Source organism: Carassius carassius, chromosome 49 (genome assembly GCF_963082965.1).
Source record: "Carassius carassius chromosome 49, fCarCar2.1, whole genome shotgun sequence".
NCBI classification, from domain to species: domain Eukaryota; kingdom Metazoa; phylum Chordata; class Actinopteri; order Cypriniformes; family Cyprinidae; genus Carassius; species Carassius carassius.
In genome coordinates this window covers 20,213,524-20,239,523 of record NC_081803.1, presented here as the reverse complement: position 1 = coordinate 20,239,523, position 26,000 = coordinate 20,213,524, and the positions used below count along the sequence as shown (strand labels likewise).

Here is a 26,000-nt window from a genome sequence, read left to right as displayed (position 1 = left end):
AATAATTATATATATATATATATATATATATATATATATATATATATATATATATATATATATATATAAATAAATAATAGATGTACCTTAAGATTTTTTTTTCTAGTTTTATAAAAGTTTTAACTTAAAAAAAAAAAAAAAAAAGTTGTTTTTATTCCATTTTTTCTAAGATCTAACATTTGAATTTTGGAACTATACATTTAAAAAAGGCGGGAAGATAAGATTCCAAAATAACTTACAAAAGTTTAATTAGATTTAAGGTGGATTATTATTTTAAAGCTTTGTACATAATTTATACTGAAATAAACTGAACACAAATAATTATTTTTTTTTTTAATAAAACTCACCCAACTTTTGAGAATTACATTTATACTATGAAATGTATAAAATAACCAGATACTGAAAATAGGATTTCTACAGTTTCCTTCGTTCAAACCATACCACACTGAAATATTAAAGTTAAATACACATTGTGATTTGAAAAAAAGTGGTTCCTTGAAGTGAAGACATTTTGAAATCGAGGTAATCCACAAGATTTATTGGTCAAATGCAAGAGGTAGAGATCTTGCAGTCAGTTAAATTTCTCCGTAGATTCTTTGTACAACAGATCCATCAGTAGTGCAACTCGTGCAAGGATGAATGACATTGTCTTTAGAGTCCTGCGACATCTACAATTGAGCAAAAACATGACATTTCAGATATGCAACTATACATCAAGATATAGTAGAGACTGAGCGTGTGTCAAACTCACACATTTACAGCAGAAATGAGGTTTGGGAGCTCTTTGTCCCCAATAACAATAGTGACAGCAAATTATTAAAAGTAAGAAAAGGAGCGAAAGCATTGATTGATGTGGCCTTCTATAGAGGACACTCTAATTTACAAATCACACTTAAAGAGAAACGCTGGAAAGCAGTGAAAACCTGCTGACTCACTTCCATAAACTAAAAATTCGAAGGGTTCGTCAAACCATGCAACGTCTCTTGATAAAGTGTTTAGGGTTGGGTTTGCACCGCTTACACCCATCGCTAAAGCCAGTGCATTCCTGCTTTTGAATCAGGTTCTGTATTAAGTGGTAAACAAGCAGTGTCATGCCCAAGACATGCTGGGTCAGAAGGTGGGGACAGATGGAGGCTGTGCGAGATGAAAAAAAAAGAAAGAAATTGAAAAGAAACTAGATTGTGAGTAACCCCTGAGCGCTGTGTACAGCGTCCTGTGTACATAGTAGTGTATGTGACTTCATAAAGCCACTTATGTTGATGGAAAGCACAGGCCATGGTTTAACAGACAGAGGATGTGAAAAGGAAACAGACTGAGCAAATATCGTCCAGTTTCGCCCCTCTCAGTGCAGTAACCTGACTCGCAGAGCTCTGATTCTGTAGCTGCTCTGACAAGGAGTCCTCTTTGAACACGAAAAACCCTGACATTTTTGAACACGACAACCGGCGTGCCGGGAGAGGAAGGGTAGCTGGCTGGCTTATGATGCCACATCTGCCCTAAAGTGCGGGGTGTTTGTGTCACGCTATGTGTTGATGGTGTGGCTGATGCTTTGCGGATGGAGTTGCTGCCACATTTGCTGCTGCTGCACGGCCAGCTGCTGAGACTGATCTGATGATGACAGGATGTTGATCAGAGGCGCCACGCAGTTGGCAGGAATGATCAGACCTGAAAGGAAAATGGAAAATAAGTTGAAAAATCAAACATTTGTGGGGCCCTTTGAAATAAGTGGAATTTATTACAACCCCCCCCCCCCACCCCCCAAGTTTCATTTTTTTTGGAATGTTTTAATGGTTACATTAAAGTTGTAATCAAAAAGCACGTCTAAATAAAATGATTAAATTTACACAATTTAAAAACAAATTTTCAAAGTTCAAGAAAATTAAAATGTTTAGGGTCTAATGAAATATTTTCTTTGTTCCTATTAGTTTTATTCCATTTTATTATATTGACTTTTTATTTATTATCATATGTATATATTTTTCAAATTTTCAGTCTTCAGTTAAAATTTTCTGGATTCTATATTAATGGCTAAATTTTAGTAATCAAAAAGCATATCTAAACTGAAATTATGAAACTTATTAATTATACAAATTAACACCTTTAAAAGAAAAATACATTTAAGGCCTTATGGATTTTTTCTGTGTAAATTTTGTTTTATTTTCCCCAAAGTTCTAGATCTTCAGTTTGAATTTATCTGGATTCCATTTTAATGGTTTAGTTCAATTTTAATAATCAAAAAAGAATGTCCAATCAATTGAAACTTTAACATACTGGAAAAAACTTGTGCATTTTCTTTTTTCTGGATTTATGATTTAATACAAATGTGCTATTTAAACAGTTGTAATCAAATGAGGGCATAAAACATTAATTTCCTTAACCTTTTAAAATTTTAAATCCAATTAAAATGAAAAATTCATTTTTGGGGGGCAAACAGTGATGCAAAAAAGGGTTTTCAAGCAAAAATTCAAACATGGAGGGAAAAAATGGCCATTTCTTTACATTTCTCTATATTGTACAATGATGCTGTATTTGTATCTGTCGGACAACATACCCACAATCCTCTGCCCATCCTCTGTTCTTAAACGTACAATCTGCATCTTCACGTTGGCTCCGCTGACTGAAGCCAGTACGCCCTCCACTTTGGTCCACACACTGAGGACGGAGCCACAGAGGACATAGTATGTCCTACACCGAAGACCGATCTCACATTGTAGCCCCACTGACACTTTCTTACAGTTCCCACGCCTGTCAAAAAGAATGTTCCTCATGACAACATTTTCAGATTTCACAATGTACAAAACAAAAGTGAAACTGCACGTTTGCTTCTATTTTCACTTCTGATATTACTTTAAAAAAAGCACCTACCAGTACGCGTGTGAGCAGACGTTAGCCGAGGAGTTGTACTGATCAATCCAGTGCTGCTTGGCATCATCAGAAAGGACCTATTTTGAAATGAAGATTAGAGACTGTGCAAGCTGAAGAAGTTACATGAAACAGTCTGCAGGATGCCAAAATGATCTAGAATTAACATTCACCAAGCACCAAATGAGACAGCAAATTTTTGTTGCAATGTTGTGATCATGATTACTGCAGAAGAGTCTGTAATTGAAGTAAAACTGATGTTCTCACAGAGCACGTTGAGCCAAAGTCTGAATCTCAAAGTATCTTACATAAAAGCAAAGTTTTGATTTGGGGATATTTTTCAGGTGCCGTTTCACCTTGCGACTAGCAAGAACAAGCTGCTTTTATCAAATGATACAATAACTAGTGACCATATTTCCTTTTTTTTCAGACATGTCCTGGTCAGAATATCTGGACTTTGTCTTTGTTTTCATATTGAAGGTATGTCTGAGGTCCTCATGCATTATATGTACCGTATTTTCCGGACTATAAGTCACACTTTTTTTCATAGTTTGGCTGGTCCTGCGACTTATAGTCAGGTGCGACTTATCAAAATTAATTTGACATGAACCGAGAGAAATGAACTAACGTATTTTTGGACTGATGCGACTTATACTCATGTGCGACTTATAGTCCGAAAAATACGGTACTAATTATTGCATTGCTACAGCGTTCCCTGTAGATCCACAGCACAACTGGTTGATTATGTACAATGTCTGCTCACTATTCTTCAGTCATTACCTTCAGCAATTATGAAAACGAAGGCAAAACCTGCATATTTTACCATAAATAACCAGTGTGGTTTTTATCGAAACACAATGATAAACCAAAAACATTAAGAAGTGCAATGAAACTGCAGTAATGTACTACCTTTTTACTTCTCTTCTTGATGTCTGCATAGGTCTCCAGTTTAACTTGTTTTCCAACATTTGGTCTGTACACCATAAAGAGTCTCTTTTTGGGGTTGACCTCCTTTACCAGTATGGAGATTTTCTTGTTATTCCGCACCTTGAAATGAAACAGAATGCTGTTAGTTTCAGTCGTTAAATGAATTGGAAGTGGAGTGCATAAAGGGGAAAACAAAAAGCTTGTTCACCTGTACGTAAAAGCCATCATCTGGTCCGTTCTGGTCGGCCCAGACGTGGGTGGCATCCTCCCATGACATTCCCCGTTCCACACTCACCTGAACACACAGAAAAAAAGTTTTGACTTTTTAGTCATTAACCAATTATGACATATTAACACCAATAATTTCATCACAACGGTGTTCATAAACATGGACACCTATTTTAGTTTCCCATTATGGATATACATACTGTATAGAGCTCCACATGCCCTGAGGTGGAATATCCTGGAGTCAAGAATTTCTTTACATCAACTTTCTTCACTTTTTCATCTCCAGAGCCCAAATCTGCAAATAAAATATACATTCAAACTGAAAGGAGCAAATCCTGGAGTCTAAATCCTGGAGTTGTTCACTACATTAAAATACGCAATGACTAGGGGACAGAAGAATTTTTCTAAAAGTAACATTTTTCCCAACGTGATTGGATATATTAAATCAAAACAATTGGTTGCGTTTTTTAGGCTGGTGTGGTGAAATTTAAACCTTGGTCGACAAAGTTGTATTTGAGTTTTGTGGCCTTTAGCCCAAGATAAGTTACAATAGAACCCCCAGAACCCCCACCAAAAAAATACAGGAGGAGAATATGGGTCCTTTAAATTTTTTGATTTAAAACCGCTTCATACCTAAAATTCCCATATCATATCTTCCAGTCTTTTTGGCATTCTGAATGACAGCACTCAAAGTGTCAGAGAAATACTGAAAGAGAGCATTTTGTTGATGGACCTCCATTCCAAGAATCCTGTTCAAGAACTTTCCGATGTTGTTGTAGTCTATAAAAAACAAGAAATTAATAAACGTTATGTTGCATGAGAAAATGAAAACATTTGGGCAATAAGCTGGGGCACATATTCAATTGCAAGTTTAAAATACTTAGATGTTTTACTCTATTTTCATTTAATTTGAGACCTTATGTACTAATACATAAATACATGTGGATTAGAGATCATGTGATATTAGATTTTGCTCATACAACAGTACTGTGCTTATAATGTATTGAGCCAATACTAGTAAAATCTGAATAATGAATTTACGTGTTTTTAGTCTTTCCTAAAGGCAGGGCAGCCATCACTTTTTAAAGTTTAATAATCACATTATGTTTTTCTAAATTTAAGAACTCTTAAAATGTTAGTTATACATTTTGTTATACCTAGGGGTGTGTGATAACACGTTTTTTGATCGTTGAAGATTAAAATGTCTCCACAATCTGCTTTTGAAGAAATATCACATTATCGTGCTACAGCGCAAATTCTATCAGCTGCAGTTCTAGCATCTCAATATAATGTACAATTACGTATTTACATTAAATGTTAACTCACTGACGAGTTCCACTTACATGACACTACACTTATTCAAAATCGCAAAATTACATTATTTGCATGTGCTTTAAAACCTTGTCGGTTAAACTTTTCATTAAAACATTTCATTCATTATGTGCATTTTCAGCGCGTACACCTGAAGCGCACGCACTCTAAAAAGTGCCTGATTACTGGAGATGTGCATTTGTGGTTAAAAATTATGTACAATTTTTTTTTTTTCAAGCTGCAATGGTAAACTGCAATTAGGACCTTCAGCCCATTGGCCTCCATTAAAGTCCACTATCAGAAGAAAAATCCTGGAATGTTTTCCTCAAAACCCCTAATTTCTTTGCGACAAAAGATATAAAGACATGAACATCTTGGATGACATGGGGTGAGAAAATCAGGAAATTTTTATTCTGGAAGTGAACTATTCCTTTAAGACTTCCTATAGCCTTACAGGGGATCAAACTGAATTTAACACATTTGAAGACTTCTTAGAAACCAGCAGGTACCCTGAACATTAATGTGTGAAAAGAAAACCTGATGAATGTAACAGACTGAAATGTAACCGACTGAAAATAGCTCACCTTTGTCCAGTGAGAGAACACCAGATCTATCCTCCACATTTATCAGTCCCACTCCAATTAAACCATTGCGGATTTCTGAAAAAAAGGAAATGCAAAGCAGTCAGATTAAGTTAAATATTTTCTAGTTTTCAAGTGACTCTTTCCTATTAAAAACAATAACCTGTACCTTTAAAGAAATCCCCGTCAAAGTCAGCAGGTGGAGACACTAAAGGAGAGTCCAGACTGACAATAGACTTCATTACTATTTCCAGAGCGTTTCTGCCGTACTGTAGATGAGAAAAAGACATCAGCATATGGTGTAGAAACAACCCTATTTAATTCTGATGGTGCGTGTAATCTAATCTTACTTTGTTGTCAAAGTTAAATCGGCTGAGATCTCTCGTCTCTGTGGCCCTTCTGTCTCCATGCGTTAATGCCCCCTTTTTGAGAAAGAAAAACACAATTAGGCTTACAAAATTAAAACCCCCATTAGCATACAACATGTGCATGAGGGACTTACCAGGCTTTCTAGTCGTTTGGCAACAATCGAAGCAAATCGTTGCTCTCCAGCGAGTTCAGAGATGAGAAACACATACTCAGGTGCTGTGACCTGGTTGGATCGATGTGTTCGACCTGTTTGCAATGAATCCAAAGAGTTAGTGCACTGAGAAATCAAACAAATTAATAAAATTAGACTGTATTAATAGACACTCAATTTTTTTACTAAATTTAAGATTTATTCACTTGAATTTCATATAAAATTGTTAAAAAAAATGTATCAAACAAATTAATGTGACGCATATTGTGATGTGCATTTGTCTTATGGCTTAGTTCGTTATTGACTATCTGCATCTATTTGAAATCATACTTTCAAAAAGTGTTCATTCAAATTGCTTAGAACCAGCATAAATCTATTAATTATAAAAATAATTTGATTTCAAGGCAACATCTGTCATTTTTAGGGATGCACGATCATGATTTTTCCGATAACGATTTTTTACAAGCAAACTGGCCGATTCCAATACCGATTTCCGATTTTTTTTTTATCTTTAAGCAACAAACAAGAAAGAAGGAAAGTGTGCATAAACAAGATATTTATTTGGTTTATTTTGTATTTAATAGGCCAAACTGGCTTTTGGCTATTGAAAACAATAACCGTAACCATCTGAAATTAACGGCAGTATCTGCACAGTAAGTAGCCAACATTCAATACAAACATAGATGGTACAGACATCAGCATTTAGCTTTTGTTTTTGAATGGGGTTGAAACTACATAAAACTGGACTTAAATTTAAAGATTAACTGTAACCATGTGAAATTAAAGGCAACAACTGCATAGTTCTACAATCCAAACAACACAATCAACACATTCAATAAGATGTTTCTTAATCAGCATTCAGTATTTTAGTTTTTAAATTCGGTTTTAAATAAAAAAAAAAAAGGTCTTTACTAGAGGTCGACCGATATATCGGGCCGATATTTGTCATTTTTTTAATATATCGGCATCGGCCGATATCCGTGTTTAGTAGCGCCGATTTAAAGTCAGGCACGTCGGCGGGCAGCCCCATGTTATTGGTGCGGTGGAAAGTGCTGCTGCTGCCACTGCATGTGAAGCACCCCAAGCCAAAACTTTTGGAAGATTCAACAGCAGTCCTGGGAGATAAAGGTAGTCAGAGAATTTTACTCTGTAAATGGGGTGGAGAAGTTGGCAGCTCTTACAAACACTGCAGCGTGACGTTACCAAAGTAAACTGTCTCTGACGTTACTCCGCCCGCTCACAGACAGCAGCGTGCTCGGAGAGACAGCTGTGCTGGAGCTGCCCAGAACCGTGAATGACATTTGTTCGGAAGCATGGTTTAATGCAGACAATAACCAGTTTTCCATCCAACTCATTTGTATTGATGGATGTCAATATTAGATAATTTCCATGATCGATCGTCGTTTAAATTAATGATCAATTAATTACCTTAATGCTGCAAAATGCGTCTGCAGCGGTATTATTATTATGTGCAAAAGCCACTTGGAAAAAAAGCTCTCACCCGAATTAAAGGGGTTTTAGTCTGAATAAAATGCTAGTAGCAGGACTGTAAAATGAATAGATGTGATTATGATCATTTGATAAAATGAAGAGAGAGCGCCATACGTTTTAGATCATTTTACTTTGTTGACTGTTTCCCGTCAAGGAAGACCGCTGAATGCGCCTCTTTAAATGGTTTCGTGGTGCTTGTTGTTGTATTTTAAAACGCAACTGCAATGTTTTCAAATGACACTATAGTAGTGGTGCAACGGATCATCATTGATCAATATCTTCGGTTCGGCACACACGTGACCCCCGGATTGATTTATGAAAAAAAAAAAAGTTGCGCATGTTCAGTCCACACTCAGTGGTCATGGCGAGCGGAGGAACGGAGGAGCTTGAAAGCCCGGTTCATTTTGGCTTTCCTCTCAGATATAATGATGAGGATTAGAGTGAAAAGATTGTGCCAGATCTTTATGAACAGGAGAAGAAAACAGAGGATGCTCGGGATAGTTCATCCACAACTGTTGCACTCACGACAGACGGGTGGACGTCCAGGGGGACGGAGAGCTATGTGATGATAACTGCTCACTTCATCACAGCAGACTGGGAGATGAGAAGCCGGACTATTATGTTAAAAAGAAGATATGTGCACTTTAAGTTGATTTCATATATTTTAATTTAATAATTTAATGTTAATAAAAAAGACAAAACGTATGTTTATTTGTCTTGGCCTTTTTTTTTTTTTTTTTTGCTGATCCGAAAAATGATCCGATCCATACGAGGACGAGCGAGCGCAGGTTTGACTAGATGTATTTGGAGGTTATTGCTCACGTCTCGTTCTGCACATATCCAAATGTTTCCATATTCGCAATGTATCTAAATGTTAAACTATAATAGCCTATTTTTTTATTTATTTGATGTAAACTAGACGATAAAGATCATCCTCTTCACATGAGCAAAAACGTCCTTGGCATAACAGCAGAGAGGACCGGTATACGGTCTATTTAAACTGACCAGTGTAACCTTTTAAATGTTTGGTTGACTGTACTTTATTTTAATAATGAACAGACTGCGATGTAAGTTTGAAATTAGAATGCACTTTAGATGTTCTGTGTCATTTATACCAAACACAAATGTTGCTGGTTGCTAGTGTGTTTGCAGCACTACTGTTATTTATTTTTATATATTTATTTTTTTATATATTTCAGATTTTTATTTTTAAAATTGTATTTATTTAAATGTATATTTAAGTTTACATTTATGTTCCAACAAACTTGAAAAATTTTACTTGATAAATGCTCTAAAACTTTTTTGTAAATGATTGACTTTTATTTATATATATATTTATATTTATTTATTTATTTATATATATATATATATATATATATATATATATTTATATATATATATATATATATATATATATATATATATATATATATATATATATATATATATATATATATATATATATTACCTGTTTTATATATTTAATAGTTAGTCAGTGTCAGTAAAGTGCTCAATAAATGATGATAAGTTTAGAAATGTTTTGCATTTATTATTAGTGTGACATTTTTGCATGCAAATGAAGGGGAAAACTTCAAGATATCGGCCCTAACAATCGGCCATCGGCTGACCCTGACCTCTAAACATCGGCATCGGCTAAAGAAAAAACCCATATCGGTCGATCTCTAGTCTTTACCAATGAGACTAAATAAAAGTATGCCATATAAACACATTATTCCAAAATGTTAAAATCAAATAATGTTGGTGCGAATAAAACAAAGATGCAAAGTGTTTCATTCATCCAATTAAAAAAAAAAAATTTGGGTAATGATTCACATCTATATATTTTTTTTACTTGAGCCAATGAAAAATAAATAACTATTTTCAAGTTAAAAAATATGGATGTGAATCATTACTAGGGGTGCTCCGATCACGATCGGCTGATCGTTATGCGCATCTCGTCAGTAAAGCCGGTTCTCTAATCAGCGGTAAATTCCATCAGGTGCGTGATTTCACATAGAGCAGCTGTTACTACACAGAGCCATTGTTAACTGAGAAGCTGCCAAATCCACGTTCATTTTCAGCGTTTATTTGTGCATCTTCTTAGTTAACAACGGCTCTGTGTAGTAACAGCTGCTCTATGTGAAATCATGCACCTGATGGAATTTACCACTGATTAGAGGACCGGCTTTACTGACGAGATGCTCATAATGATCGGCCGATCGTGATTGGAGCACCCCTAATCATTACCCTAAAATTTTTTCATTGAATGAATTAAAAACTTTTTTTCAGTGTGCTACAGCAGGTGATATTTAAATCAAATTAAGTCGATGTAATTTTAAGGTAAAATAAAAATAATCAACCTATACAGAACTGACGTTTACTTCTGGCTTTTCAAAAGTGTATGCAAGTTCTACTTTACAAAAGAAAAAAAAAAGCATTTCAGTTTAGTCCGTTTAGTTTCTCATCCAACACGTGAGAAGTTGAGCTGAACATCGCTTCAGTCTCCGCTTGGGCAGTGCGCGGACAGGTACAGTACATTCGCGCTACTTCAATGAGGGACTCTTATTTTGTGCAGTCAGCAGTTCGCTTCCTGCTATCTGTGCCTCAGACATTTAGCGCTGCACTTCCAGTACTGAACAGCTGCCCGTGTCCTGTGCACAGATTTAGAAATACTTTCACACAAATGACATGATCGTGAATGATTACAATGTAGTCTGTGCACGCTGGCGCACTTCTGGAAAAATCGGCCGAAAAAAAGACCAAAAACCAGCCGATTGCGTATTTTAAGCAAAAACCAGACAGTTCCGATTCATGGCTGGTCAACCGGTGCATCCCTAGTCATTTTAATTCAGATTACCTTGATACACTAACTTGACAAATTAAAACTTCAATTAAAAACTATAGACAGATGGAAAAAATAAAACTATTAAAAATATAAAAAAATTACAACCTTTAGAATTAAAATAAAACTGCAATTAATTTTTTTTATTGATGAAAACTGAATATATACTTTTTATAATATGTATACACATACAAAAATATAATAATGAAGATAAAATAAATAAATACCATGTACCCACCAAACTGCTGAATAGCTCTGTCAGCACTCCAGGGCAGCTCTAATGTCATGTGTACCCTCCTCCTCTGGTTCTTCACTCTGCGGTCAGCTTGAAGTGAAATCCCAGAGCTGGCAGCCTCTGAGATAATTGCAATGTTCTACAAAGGTGAACACAGAACCGTTTAAATGCTGTTCATTATATCACAACATTATACAGATGGGGGTAAAAACCAAAATAGCATACCTTATCACCATCCATGAACCTCTGCTTCTCCGTCAGGTTTAAGATTTCAACTGGAACATCAAGCTCTGATCGAGACTCGTAGGAAATGGTGCCATCATCATTGCTGACTACCCTGCCTTTGCGGCCAGTCATCTGCATTGCATAACACATGTACAATAAAAAAAATGGCACTGTTTGAATTAAATACACAGTGTACACAAAATAACTGACGGCCTTAAAAATAAATCTCTACAAACAGACCAACCTCTGCAACAATATCAGGGCCTCCAAGCTCATCAATGAGTTCATCAAGTGTATTGGGTGGCAGATCCTCTGCCAGCTGCTCCAGTTGCTCTAGCAGGTCCCTCTTCATCCGCTGGGCATCTTCAACAGCATCCTGACTGGTCACACAGCTGCTCTCCTCTGGCTCACTTTTGGCTTAAGAACAAGTATTTTTAGTTTGACTATTGGTACTATTATTCACTGGACAATGGCACTGGACTTCTTCATTATACTGCCTTAAATCAACAACTTTCAGCTGCAATTATCTGTGATAAAACATCTAGAAACATTGTGAAGAGCTCATTGGTCACATACCTATAGCAACCGTGTTGTTTGAAGGTTTGATGGTGGGGGTTGTGAAAGTGGGTCTGGTTGTTCCAAGCCCAGAGGCTAACAAGGCACTTTGAATAGAGTCTGGATCAATCCTCTTTTTCTTCTTCTTCTTGTTCCTCTTGTCTTTGCTCTTTTTAGTGTCTTTTCTGATGAGCCACGGATCTAAGTTTCAAACAATTGGCAGCACTTGAATATTACTAATTATAATGGTATCAACACTGAACTGAATTAAGCTGAATAAAATGGCACTTTTGTCTTCTGTAGAGCTGCTTATGGCTAAACTCGATTCATTTTATATCTGTTGAACTTTTCACCATGGACAGTTATTGAACAGAGCTGAATCAATGCTGATTAAATAATGACAGTATTATCTCACGTTGAGCTGCTTTTCAGCTGCAACATTAACATTTATTCATTTTTTTTTTCATTTAGCTAATGCTTTTATCCAAAGCGACTTACATTTGCTATATATGTCAGAGGTCGCACGGCTCTGGAGCAACTAGGGGTTAAGTGTCTTGCTCAGCGACACATTGGTGTCTCACAGTGGATTCGAACCCAGGTCTCTCACACCAAAGGCATGAGTCTTATGCACTGCGCCAACTCCACCCCAATTAACAATGTTCTGTTTATTTTACGTGGAACTGCTTTGTATGGACTGCTTTGTATTTTTGTATGGTATGGACCCTTTTCACATTTCCAGGGTTCTCTCAGAAGTGCAAGTCATCATAGATGGATAAACTTCTATAGAGGTGGATGGAAATTACAACAATATGTTTGCATTCTCATTTGCCCCAATCCACAATAATATTTAAGACTTTACAAAAGATTAGAAAAATATGAAGAGATTGATTACACTGATCAGAAGAGAACATAATTTGTCACCAGTCCCTCAGCTGTTGTTTTACAAACACTTGTGCAGAAGAGTTAACTAGTTTTCTGTAATTTAAAGCTAAGGTAATATAACAGTGTAGTGTTTTAATTTACAAAGTTAATACCTTTGTGTCATCGCAGTCTGTGAAAAGGGTCCACTGTATAAAGCACTACATAAATAATATGGCTTGACTATCTTGGGTGCTATAATTTACGATGTTAACAAGTACTACAGATTCTCACCATCTTCCTCATCCTCACTGGAATCATCCTTAAAGGGGTTGAAGTCATCTTCATCCTCCTCCCCTGAGCTGACCGAATTGAAGCTGTCGTTGCTTTCCACATCTTTGTCTGAATCGTCAGAATTGCTCTCATCTGAGCTGGTACCAGACAGACCACCAGATTTACGAGCCTTCTTCACTTGCTTCTTTGTTTCTGGACCTGCAAACACCAGTCACCAACTGTCATTACTCAGTTTCATTTTCAATTTGAGTAACTTAAGAGTGGTATTACTTCCTCCAACATCGAAATGCACTCATAGCTTCAGGGTAGAAACTGCTGCTAAATATAACAAGGCGTCGCTACTGTGCTTTTCATGTGCATGTGAACAGTACCTTTTCGCTTCTTGCCTTTCTTCTCAGTGGAGGTTTCTGATGGTAAAGGCATTTCCTTCACACTTAGGTCAATGCCTAAAAGACTGAAGAGTTTTTGTCTGTCTGGTGCAGGAAAATGCTTCTCCACCAGGGACTGCAGTACACCCCTTTAAAAAAAAAAAAAATCATGCATTGATATTTTCAGTTAAAAAACTATTGAAAATGACACTATCATCTGCTAGTTCACCCAAAAATTGAAATGTACTCATCCGCAGGCCATCCATGAGGAGTTCTTTTTGATGCATTTGTTCAGATTGTTCAGAAATTTAGCACTTAATCATTAGGCGCGTTTCTATTACAGATTTACATAAAACTTTGGCGATATTTTATAAATCTCGATAAAAAAGTTTTACGAAATGACGCCGTTTCCATTAACAAATGTTATGCGACTAAAACATAACCTTTTGCCTCTCGCGATCAGTTATGGCAACGGATTTTGGTGGGATTTTGGCTATTTTTATTCACAGGAGGCGTATGTGTATCTTTAGAAAATCAGTACAGAGAGCCGCTTCAGAAACGTGCGTGTCGCGTTTGGAATAAACACAAGCAATGATTAGAGTGGGCAAAATCAGCTTCAGTGGCTGTGTCAGAGCAACACTGCACCGCAGACGTGTGCAGTGTAAATTGTCTAAGCATTAATGGCAGGGAAAGCCCCTTATACTGCAGCAGTGTTTGTGACCTGCAAATGGGAAAAACATGTTTCCATTGTAGTTCTGCAAATTATTCCTTTTTCTTGGATGGCCTAAGGGAGAGTACATTTTCAACAAATTTACATTTTAGGACAAAATATATAAAAAGTATTTCTTGCAAATTTATTAGACTCACTTTGCAGTGGAGACAAAGTCATTGAGCTCGCCTCCTCCCTCCTCCAAGGCCTCAAGGGTTCGAGCCTCTCCAGTTGATTGAAGACCAATCACTACACACTACATGGAAGGTTACAGATCAGCACAACCAAAGTCACTGCAATTCTTTCTTTCATTTTTGAAAGCTTTTTGCAATAAGAGAACGTCCAACCTAACCTTTCCATTTTTAACTTCCTCTCTGGCCAGCTGCACCACTCTCCGTACCTTGGAGGCAATGCACAGGTATTTGAAGAACCTCTGGTGAGCAGACCAGAACTGACCCCACATGGACTTTTTCATCCGTTGTTCTGCATCCATCAGATTAGCGGCTTGCTGGAACTTCTCTCTTGCTCTTACCCACTGCAAGTTTGCAAAATAAATGACTTTATGATCATTTAAACTATTCTATATTCAAACAGACACATTGGCAAAAAAAAAAAAAAGACAGTTCAGTTTTTGTTTTGGCATTTTACGCACCAAGCGAACCGATTTGTTGTACATCTTGATGTAGTTCTGCGTTAAAGGAACTTCTTCGATTTTAAACGTCACGCCCGTGAAGCTCAGCTGTCGAGCGATGTACATTCCTCTCAGCTTCATATCCATGGCAACAATCTCCATGGCACCAACACCTCTAAAATAAGAGGATAAAAAAATTAAAAATTAAAAAGGGTTGCATTCAATATTGAGAGGATGCATGCTGGTACTAAAAAGCAAGGTCATGGACAAACTCTTATATGATCAACTCACCTTCTTTCAACAGCTTGGATAAAATTAGTAAATTCTTTAAAAGGAGTTCCTTCCCCCCAGATCCCAAGGCGATTCATGTAAGCCATATTGCGGGGCTCCGATGCTCCTACACAAAATCCAACAAAAAAGGTATAAATAGAAAAATACTGAAATAAATGGATTTGAAAAAAAAAGAAAAGAAACAAATGCATCCATGTTGGCCAAAATACAACATCCACAGTCACATACCTGTAGCACTTGCGTACACAACCCGGGCTTTTGGCAGCTTGTTCTGCAGCTCTAAAACCGCTAGCCCGGTCTTTGTGGGCTTTGATGACCCAATAGGGCAAACATTTTTGGCTTTGTGACACTCATCAAATATGATCTGAGATACTCAGTCAAGGGAATCAATCACCATAGTTACTAGAGCGCTGAATACAATCACACCATGTTAAGCGCTTTACTGCGGTTCAGTCAATATGAAATGCTTTTCTGCTCTAGAGCACGGAATGTTCTTCTAGAGATGTCAGGTTGATGTAGTACCAAAATTGTGGAAATGATAAATGCGACTTTTTTCTTCCCCAAATAACGCAACACTAAAAAATTTTTGATTCTTTCAACCAAAAAGTAAATTAAGGCTTTTATTTAGTCTAAAAAACTAAACCTTAATATTTTTTCTTTTAAAATCAATTGATAACATCTGTCTAATAAATCAACACAAAAAGAGCACAAATAGTTGTATATGAACATTTAAATTGCCCGTAAGGCCATTTTTATTAATCTTTTATTGATATAATAATTTGCTCATGAAATATAAACATTTACATGTTGGATGTAATAACTTATTTTCATGAGAGATTCATTGACTTGAACACATTAAATACGTTACATGTCAAAATAATTAAGACAACAAATTGAGTTAAAAAAAAAACAAAACAAAAAAAGTTTTTTAGCTAACAAGCTGCAGACATTGAATGGTTTACAACCGGTTTCATTGATGTCTTTTCACAGTTGAAACACTGCTGCTAGAACTGAGTGGTGAAATGCCACAAAGAGTGTCAAAACGTAATTTATTGCATACATTTTGTTCGACAATATCAGAATTTCTTTTTTCTTTTCCTTTTAATGTGAAAGGATACAACACCATCGAAGTCATCTCCGCACCAGTGTAGTAACTGTTTGAATCTCGTCTTGTACTTTCCCCCAGACTGGCTCTCTCCAATCAAGGATGAGTATGTGGCAAAGATCACACCTTTTTTCACACTCCCATTGTGTTTTGATGAGATCTTTCCATATTTGAACTGAAAGAGAGAAAATTTAGTTGAAATAATAATAAACAATCTCACATGTTGGCTAAGAAGCACTTAAAATACCTTGTTTAGCGAATGGACCAGAATGTTCTTTGCTCCAATGTCTCTCAAGTCCCTCTCTGCATCGTATTTCAAGTCATTTGAGACACTAAACCTGTACAGACCAGTGGTGGAAAAAAAGCCAAGTATAATGGTACAATTACACACCAAAAAGCAGTTTTGAAAAGGAAGAAAACAGGTAATTACCAGAGGGACCTTTTCCTGCCAAGAAGATAATTTTCATATATTATTCCAGCAATGGTTCTACCCTTTCCAACGCCAGCCCCATCTCCAATCAAGTAGGATGCTCTGTCTCCATTTGGTAGGAATGTCTCATGTTGCTGTACGAAGAGAAACGATTGAAAGAGATATATCTGAAATACTGCAGTACACAATTTTAGAAATAATAGTATGTTGTGTATAATATGATTTCACTTGCATAAATGAACTAAACTGATTCCTAAGGGGTAATACCATTTTAAAGGTTAGAATATATAAAAAGGCCCAAACCTGAGCAGCATAAGTGATAGCCTCAAGCTGTAGGGCAGATAACCAGCCTCTGTCTATGGTCTCCTCTGGAATGGAAAGTCTGTACCACACATCTGGTGGGTTGACACTTGACAGAGAGCTGGTCTCCACCACAGGATCAGGATGCCGCAGTCCAATTCTCACTGAGAGACGAGAGAAGATCAACTTTACAAACTTGCCAAAAACAGTGAAAAACAAGAAGTTTGATGTCATTATTATTCATAATAATCCTGTATTTTTCATAGATTACATCTAATGTACAGCTAAGAAATAACTGGCTGTGCACAAGCCTTAACTTAAGCACTCTGATAACATGATTATACAAACGTTTCATCGGCATGTATTCGGCATATGTCTCCGCATGACCCAGCTCCTCCTCTTCCTCTTCCTCTGGTTCCTCATCTTCCTTCATTCCTGGCAATTTCTACATTCAAATAAATAAATAATAAAAAAACAATCCCAAAAATTTAAAGACACCTAAAGTCCTCAGTGAATATCTTATCAGATTTAAATTCAAATAAATAAGCTTACATTTACAGGTGAGAAGCTCCGCATTTTCATGTCATCATTGACCCAGATTCTTGCTACATCTTTGCTGGACACTTCCTTTTTCAAGCCATTGTTTAATTCCGCTGAAGAAAATGGAGACAAAAAATATTCACACATGAGAAACTAATATTCACACACCCACAGTAGTGAGCCAGAAATGATACGGTCCCACCACAACATGAAAGCACCTGTGAAAAGAGACTCAGTGCACTGCAGTTAAAACCCTACCCATACCTGATCTGTTCATCATCTTTGTGGAGATCAGAATAATTTCTGAAAGGAAGAGCATTGACATTAAAGAAAACAGCATGATTACATCCACACAGTCTCTCAAAACAGACTTTAGTCAATGCTCAAATTTTTAACAACTTTCACTTGTTTTAAAGCAGGGTTATAAATAAAGCTATTAAAAAATTGGGTTAACTGAAATAAGAGCTTAAATAAATATGATGAAAAACTAAGAAAAGGAGAAATGCTTGGTGCACTAAAAATACTAAATGGAAATGAAGAAATTAACAAGAGTGAGAAAAGCACAAAATTACTAGAAAAATAAAACAAGAAACTGAAAACATAACAGCTTAATTGAAATACTAATAAAAACTATTGGTATATAAATAATGTAATTATAATAAAATGCACTGGTGAAGCACTGACAACTGAACATGGCCTAAATCGATAATGTTTCTTTAAACAATATAGACCTAAAAACAGGTCTATTATTCCTTATGAGCATCAAACAAGCTTTAACGCCTCCAAAGATGGTTTGAGGTCATAATAGTGAATAGTGAAGTGACATTCAACCAAGTATAGTGACCCATACTCAGAATTTGTGTTCTGCATTTAACCCATCCGAAATGCACACACACAGAGCAGTGAACACACACCCACACTGTGAGCACACACCCGGAGCAGTGGGCAGCCATTTATGCTGCGGCGCCCGGGGAGCAGTTGGGGGTTCGATGCCTTGCTCAAGTGCACCTAAGTCGTGGTATTGAAGGTGGAGAGAGAACTGTACATGCACTCCCCCTACCCACAATTCCTGCCGGCCCGGGACTCGAACTCACAACCTTTCGATTGGGAGTCCGACTCTCTAACCATTAGGCCACGACTTCCCTCAAAGGACCTTTGAGGTCATGTTGGTTTCGTTTTGACAGCTGGAGGCAGCACCTGAAAACTGGCACTTGGCGTTAGGTCTGCAAAGTGCCACAAAGCCGACAGCTGTATCATCAGGCCATTACAAGCAAAAAAACATCTATGATCGCTCGAGGTCCAGCACGTCTGCCAGCACTCACTTGTGCCTGTGGCTGTTGCTGTAGCAACAGGTTGCGCTATGTCAGTTGGGGGCTTCAACTTCATAAGCTCTCCAAGGCTGCTTGTCTTCAGGCTGCTGGTTCTGAGAAGGTCCTTCAGTCTGATCTGCTCATTATTCGGTGGGACCACATTGCAAACGGTGGGAGAGGATAAAGAGCTCCGTTGTGCTGTCGAACTTGTGTGCACCACCTTGGTTACTGTGATGGTCTGCCTGGAGGTGGTACCAGCTGATGGTTTGGTCACTACAATTGTACCCAGCGATGGCAACTGATTCAGTTGATTTAAAACGAAGGTGGTTGTTGAGGGTTGAGGCTTCTCCTGCAAAGACGACACAGAATACATAATCAATGAGCTTTACAGTAACATTAAAACGTTACACAAGCAGCAGGTCAGACTGACCGAATGCCTATAGTTTGCTCACTCACTGTCTGCCTTAAATTCCACAGAATAAAAGGCATGAAATTGCTAGTTCTAATCTGTTTGGATGTAGCTTCCAGAAATAAACTAGGGTTGTGACTAGTAGGCTTGCCGCGATAGATGGTGTTGACGGTTAGGTTAGCTGACGTTGTATTTTGTTGTTGCATTCAAGAAACTGACGCTGAACTGTCGCTAACTCAAAAGTGAAAGTAAAATGCGCACGTGCTTTTAAGCTATTTAAAAGTGAAAGAAAGCGAGGAAAATAGGGAAAATTCTAACAAATTTAAGAACAATTGCTTTACGCTGAATGTCCACTGTTTGAAAGTGAAAGCAAAATGTGCACGCCACTTTTACAAGCTATTTAAAAGTGAAGGAAAGCGAGAAAGAGAGGGAACGCCCCTGCGGGGATACCGATATTACCGGTGTTGTAACACGCAGATTAACCATAGAGTCGTGGATAAGTTACATTTTATTATTTAATTCAGAAATAGGCCTAATGCCGACTCGAACTGTTTACAAACATTATAATAAACTGTAAACATAGCTAGGCTATTTTAGTTCCCCTCACTCCACAACAAATCCTTTCAATTAACAGCATTTAGAAAACAAGAATTAAAAATATAAAAAGCTATAGCAATATAAACAACAAGCCAAACCGAATTTAGGCTAAAACGAAACGACGTTGGGTCTCTCATTCGACACAATCAAATGTTTCCATATTCGCTATGTATTTGAAATTATTATTAACTATGTAGCCTACTTCACTCGCTTTCCAATGTCCACATAAAACGCATGCAGCGCCAGCGCAATCACTTGAATTTTTTCCTTCTAACAGTGAAAGCAACTACTTTTAATCAAAGATAATCCGACTTGTAAAAGGTTTGCCTTTATTTGCGTACATTCACAAAAACAAATCTTTGTGCTTTTGTAGCCTAAAGGAAAAATAGGACACCGCTTTCTGATGTCGGTTTCCTTTCGCACAGCACAAAAAGAAGCTAAACTCTGCATACTAGGCTATTTGTTGCACAGTTTTTCATTCATTTTCTTAATTAAGTAAAAATTTATTATTATATTTGTTATACATATAGGCCTATATATAGTCCAGCTTTATTATGTTTTTCTCTGCTCGTATAAGCACTGCAGCTGTGTGATGTTATATGAAGACCATGTGAATCTGTTTGTTTGCATTTTCCCTCTTTTCCTTGCTTTCCTTCACTTTTTAATAGCTTGTAAATGCCTGTGTGCATTTTACTTTTACTCTATTAATTTCTTGAATGGATACATCAAAACAGTACAAAAACATGATTTGATTCATTCATTGATTTATTTTCAGATACATAACCGGTGAAATAATCTGTATATTGGGTATAAAATAATCCAGATAAACTCTGTATTAAACGGCAACTAAAAACTAAAACTCAAGGTTGGTTGCCTTATAACATACAGGCCTTTCAGCCTAAGTGGGCAGTTCTTGGCAGGGTTATTATAGTTAACTAAACTACAACTAAAACCCAAAAAAAAAAAACATTTCCTTACTTGAAATAAAATCCATTAACATTAACTTCAACATTAATGTTAACATTAACTTAAAATTAAAAAACAAAAACTTATTTAAGCCAGTTGCCAAGGCAAGATTTTTCATTTTAATTTAGCTTGTGTACTAAAAAATAACCAACATTTAAACTTAATTTATAAAAACTACATAGAATAAACAAAAAATGACAAGACAAAAATATAAAAATTCAAATGAACATTTTTAAATATATAAATACAAATGAATAAAAACAAAAAATTAGTAAAAACTGGAATAAGCAGAAATCTGAAGCAGATTTTAGGCTGTTAGTGATGCTACATGCAACGCTTACCCTGATTGTGACTGTAGGAGTAGGCGGAACTGCAGGTTCAATCCTGACAACTCCAGAAGCTTCATTACTGAGACCGATGTCAAGTGCATTTAATGAGACTGACTGAAAAGGAAAAGAACGACTCAATCATCACTTGTTAATCAAAAGTGCTACTTTAAAAGAGTATACTTTTAATTTCAGTTTTGTTTTTAGTAGGTCTGGGTTGACTATCATTTTGATGAACCAATATTGATTTTTAAATCCCTATCTATGCCGTTTTCTATTGTTGTATGAACAACACTAAATGTTATTTGTGCCGAGCCTCAAATACTACAAGCTCAATTTAAAAACTTAGCAATCAAAAACAACAAAGCACAAATCTTTTTCCATAAATTGCTTTGATCACAAAACTCAATAAATATGGTTTTGGGGCTTTTTAATATGTGCTAACATCGCTGTAGCTCCTCAGTTCAAGCGGCATGTGAACCGATCCTCTCTCTCTCTTAACTACTGGTTACAGCACTATCTAAACATGAATGATCATCAAAAGATATGTAATCGCTCAATCCAGTGTTTCAACTACTGAAAGGTGTCTCCTAAAGCTACATTAACCTCAGGAAAGCCATTTAATGCCCATGGCTCATTCCTTAGCTAGAAAAAAAAAACTCAATAGTGGAGCATTTTGCTAAATATTAGGGATGCCCCCATAATAGTCGATGAGAGGAGACTTGGTCAACCAACATTTTATTAGTCGCAGAAAAAGAAAATTAATTCCACAGGAAGTGGTGGGGTCACACAGTCCATGATGGACAGATCGTTAACAGCTGGATTTTTTGGTACAGTAATGTTATGTCGGTGCAGTAATTTGCTCTTAAAATAGTAATTTTGTTCATAATTGGATAAGAGTAAAACATCTCTGGAATCTGTAAAGCCTCTCCTTTTATTTGTGTCCACTCACTATAATGACAAAACACTGCACTTTTGTAAATAAAAACCGAATATTCTAGGATTATGTAAATCGTATGAAACTTGCATGCAGGCGCTTCCACTGTTGAGATGATGAGTCAATGTTGCAGAAAACAAAAGTTTATCAGTATATTATTAACATGTTAATGCATCTTAATCTTACCGTTTTTCCCTACTAAATATATGTAGCATATGTCAATCATTATATATTCTTCAATATTTAATGTAAACTTGAATAAATCTGCCAGTAAAACAAGTTCAAATGTTTATTTCAACAACAAACTGAAGTAAATCTATTTTTTATATAACTAAGAAGTGTATATAAAAATTGCCTCATGTGCAATTGAAATCTCTGTATACAACCCAGTTTTTATTTGATGTTAATTAAATATCTGAAACTAAGGGGCCGTTTACACCTGGCCACTTCATGCGTTTTCTCAGATCCGATATGCCCTCCGAAACGCATTTGAGAAGGATTTGAATCCAATCGCTCAAACCACTTCAGGAGGTGGTCTAGGCCGCATTCCGTACAAAACTAGACAAGTGTAAATGCATCTGGTTGTTAAAACCACATATGTAAATTGTACGTCTCCCCAAAATGCTAAAAAAATAAACGTGTGAGGGCGTGTTATAGGCTATATGTAATGTTATAGCCAGATATGACGACGCTACTGGAACACGCACCACCAGATGAGAAGCTGAGCATATATTCATTAAACCAACGCGCAAACTATCGCAAATCAAAGTGAAAGTAAGTCGTGAACGCTTAACACACAATCATTATCATTAATAGTAGAGAAATGAAATGATCTTACCAGTGCTGTTGCCACTCTCTCTTATCGCGGTCTTTGATTTTGAAATTTTAGCTGATGATCAATAAAATGCAGCTCATATCTGTTGCTTTCGGTGACGTGCACTCCATTAAATCTGCATATAGCGCGGGAATTGAAGATCGGATTTAAATCCGTTTCGCAAACACACATTCATGTGACCAGGTGTAAATGGAACCGTTTTGATAAATCAGATAGCTATCCGATCTGAGAAAACGCATGAAGTGGCCAGGTGTAAACAGCCCCTAAATTGCAATTGAATGTAGTAGTTTGGGTGTTATTTTAACCTTTAACATTATCGTATCGACTAAGAGGGTTCACTGTATAGTTAAAAGCTTTAGTTAAGTGATTTATTCCTTACGAAAGATTAACATGTACTGTGTACCCGATATATATAAAAAACGATTGGATATCTTAAACAAATTGATGTGTAATGGGTCAATACCAAGCCTTAGCTTTGAAAAAAAAAGAAAAAGAAAACTAAACTGCATGAAAATGAGTAAACCATGATGCATGTATGATGCATTTGTAATGACCTGGTGTGAAGCAGGGACTGGAAGTGTGTCATGAGGATCAACATCAAATAGATCATTAGGGCAGATTCCACTCTCACTAAGAGCAGCCAAAAGCAAATCTTGTCCAGGATCCATGGTCTAAAAGACAGAGAAAACCATAATATTAATAATCATAAAGAGACTCTGCTTTTACAAAGTATACACACAATGACAAAACACCCAATTAAAGATCACATCTTTCCGATCACATGCTGTTGGAGGCTACTTATAGTATCGTTAGACCTTTGCGACTGAACACTGAATATTATATAAACCTAAACAACACTTATTAGTCAAGAAATGCATTCATGAGGGCAACAACGGCTCACCACAACATCCAGCTCCACACGTGTTTGACAAGACTGATCCAACAAGATACTTCCTGGTCTGACGTTGATGCTGGATCTTAATATTAATCAGCTTACACGCTCAGAAACCAGACTAAAAGCAAACTAACAATCCGAAATGATCAAAATGTTTAAATTAAACGGCGATCATAACCTGTCGTATAATCTGGTGATTGTGAACACACTAAACGTGGAACTCTCGAGTCCTAAATATTCAGTGGAGACGTTTAAATGCTTCCCCGAAAAAGATCGTGGTTTAAAGGCACATTATAACATTAGTGAATATTATAAATACCATTTAACATAAAAAGTGTCACTAGTCAAGATATATATATATATATATATATATATATATATATATATATATATATAACTTTATACATAAACTGCATGTGGTGAAACATACCTCAGTCTCGGTTCGGTGGTTGCTAGCTAATTTTCCTCACGAATCGTTTCATAAACTTTGAATATCGAAATAGGAGTCAAAACGCTCTTTATAAAGGCTATACCCGGTTTCATATAAATCTAAAGGACTCTGACAAATAAAATAAGTGCCAAAAATGACATTTGAAGGAATAATTCCTATCAGTGACTTTGTCAAAAGTGCGCTAACGGCTCGCTTCAGGTTAGCTGGCTCCTTCACCTATCACGCGAAACGCGATTAAACTCAATATTCTTTCGCACAACGGCTCTAAACCGACCGAAACTGTAAGCGTGACAGGAAACAGATTAAATCCGCCGTCTGACAGCTGATGTCCAGTAAGAAAAACACCTACTCCACTCAGTTTCTACGGATCCCAAACGTCGCGGCGGAGTGCAGGATGTCGCAGCTGCTCGCGCTGCTTGTTTTCTAACCGCCGCGCGCCATCTTTACCCGAGGCGCGTGCGGGTCACGTGACGCTGCAGCCCACAAAACACTCGATCCCTTGTCCAGAAATGTTCCCAACGCGACTTGCGTGACGCGTCGAGGAGCATTGGTCGAAAGCCGGCCTACGACCATCTTTCACAAAGCACTGGAGCCCGTACATAAGAATCGAGATGTTTGATTATATTTTTAAATCAAAAGTAGTCGGAGAAGGAGAGCGCCCAAGCCTTGTCACGTGACCTCCCCCTTCCTCACTTTCAGGAAGTGACGCGGGGAAAATCGTTTCCTCCAATAACACGTCTGGAGCCATGCTGGTAAGGTCAAAGGAAGAGTCTGACCTCTGTTTTATGACAAAGGTTGAAAACAACCAATATATCAGAAGATGAACATTTAAATCTATAAATTATTTCAACCAAATGTGAACATCGTTAAACAATCTTTGTGTACTGTATTTTTAATATTGTCCTAAAACCCTTTGAGAGATGAAGAAAGTAACTTAAACTAGTGGAAAGTATAAAAAGTCAACAGATCAAAATGTTATGTGTTATACGGACATAATATACCCCTGTTAACATGTTAAAAAGTTAAATATATGTCTATAAAGCATTGAGGTTTTTGAGATTTTAAGATATTTATTAAGGACCTTTAGGATTTTTAATGACAAAATAATGAACATTTAAAAAGTTAATGTTATGTTTTATATTATTTTATTACTTATTATACGTCATATATATTATATTGTTTTTAATTGTTATTTTGCAAGACTTCTACTCTTCTACTCTCTGCTCCTATAGAATCACACACAGAACAAATCATTGTATTTTGTATCCTGCAATAATAACCTTAAATCTCCAACAGAAATAAAAGAAAACACCTCCCATTTGTAAAAACTATAACATTTTTAAAAGCTTTTTAAATTAATTTTGAGCATTTGTGTGTTTCTTTTATTTTTTATTGTATGCGTGGCTGTTGCATTTTGATTTATGGTTGTTGTTCTGTTGTGTATCATATATCATCCTGTTAGTTTATGTTCTCCTCCTTTTTTATTCTTACATCATGTGAAACGCTTTCTTAAGTATTTACTTTGTTCTGTTGCTATTTGTCATATGGACCCTTTTATTACATGAAGGTCATACAAGTAGGTTTTCCAGCTCTATGCTGTATTTTGTTTATAATGAATTATATTAAATTCTCAACTTCTCGTATACATGGATCTAACGTGAAAACTGTTAATTTATGTTATCATCTTTTAATGTTGTGTCATCTTTTCTAAAATCTTTGTAAATATTATTTTATTGTCTTTTATGTATTAATATTACTTTATTATTATTATTTATTGTACTTTATGTATTTATTTATTATTTTTCTTCTACCAGGGGGTGGGATGGGTTTTAAATTTGCACAGTTGCTTTTTGTTTTATACTACTGTTCACAGAAGAAAATTCAATAAACAGTTGATAAAGTAAACAAATATATATTTTGAGGAAAATAAACTCAAGTACTACTCCAGGCCAACACTTAAAAATGTCTTTG

General features: G+C 36.3%; 1 protein-coding gene across 2 annotated transcripts; it reads right to left on the bottom strand.

Moving 5' to 3' along the window:
* Positions 1 to 517: 517 nt before the first annotated feature.
* Positions 518 to 24,724, bottom strand: LOC132132899 (protein strawberry notch homolog 1-like). Of its 2 annotated transcripts, XM_059545464.1 has the most exons (33): positions 24,379 to 24,724; positions 23,238 to 23,354; positions 20,927 to 21,028; positions 18,626 to 18,962; positions 17,568 to 17,606; positions 17,316 to 17,416; positions 17,112 to 17,208; positions 16,767 to 16,927; positions 16,464 to 16,597; positions 16,281 to 16,371; positions 16,047 to 16,208; positions 15,157 to 15,292; positions 14,929 to 15,034; positions 14,659 to 14,812; positions 14,359 to 14,541; positions 14,165 to 14,262; positions 13,301 to 13,446; positions 12,930 to 13,127; positions 11,799 to 11,978; positions 11,467 to 11,639; positions 11,223 to 11,354; positions 11,001 to 11,136; positions 6,412 to 6,524; positions 6,260 to 6,331; positions 6,079 to 6,178; positions 5,913 to 5,987; positions 4,651 to 4,797; positions 4,218 to 4,312; positions 3,998 to 4,084; positions 3,772 to 3,909; positions 2,866 to 2,942; positions 2,552 to 2,745; positions 518 to 1,665 (listed from the first exon to the last, which is right to left on the bottom strand). In XM_059545464.1, exons 2-33 carry the CDS (start codon positions 23,349 to 23,351, stop codon positions 1,523 to 1,525), a joined length of 4,221 nt encoding a protein of 1,406 aa, XP_059401447.1. In that variant the 5' UTR covers positions 23,352 to 23,354; positions 24,379 to 24,724; the 3' UTR covers positions 518 to 1,522. The 2 variants fall into 2 exon arrangements, with proteins under 2 accessions (XP_059401447.1, XP_059401448.1); XM_059545465.1 differs by lacking the exon at positions 17,568 to 17,606.
* Positions 24,725 to 26,000: the final 1,276 nt, after the last annotated feature.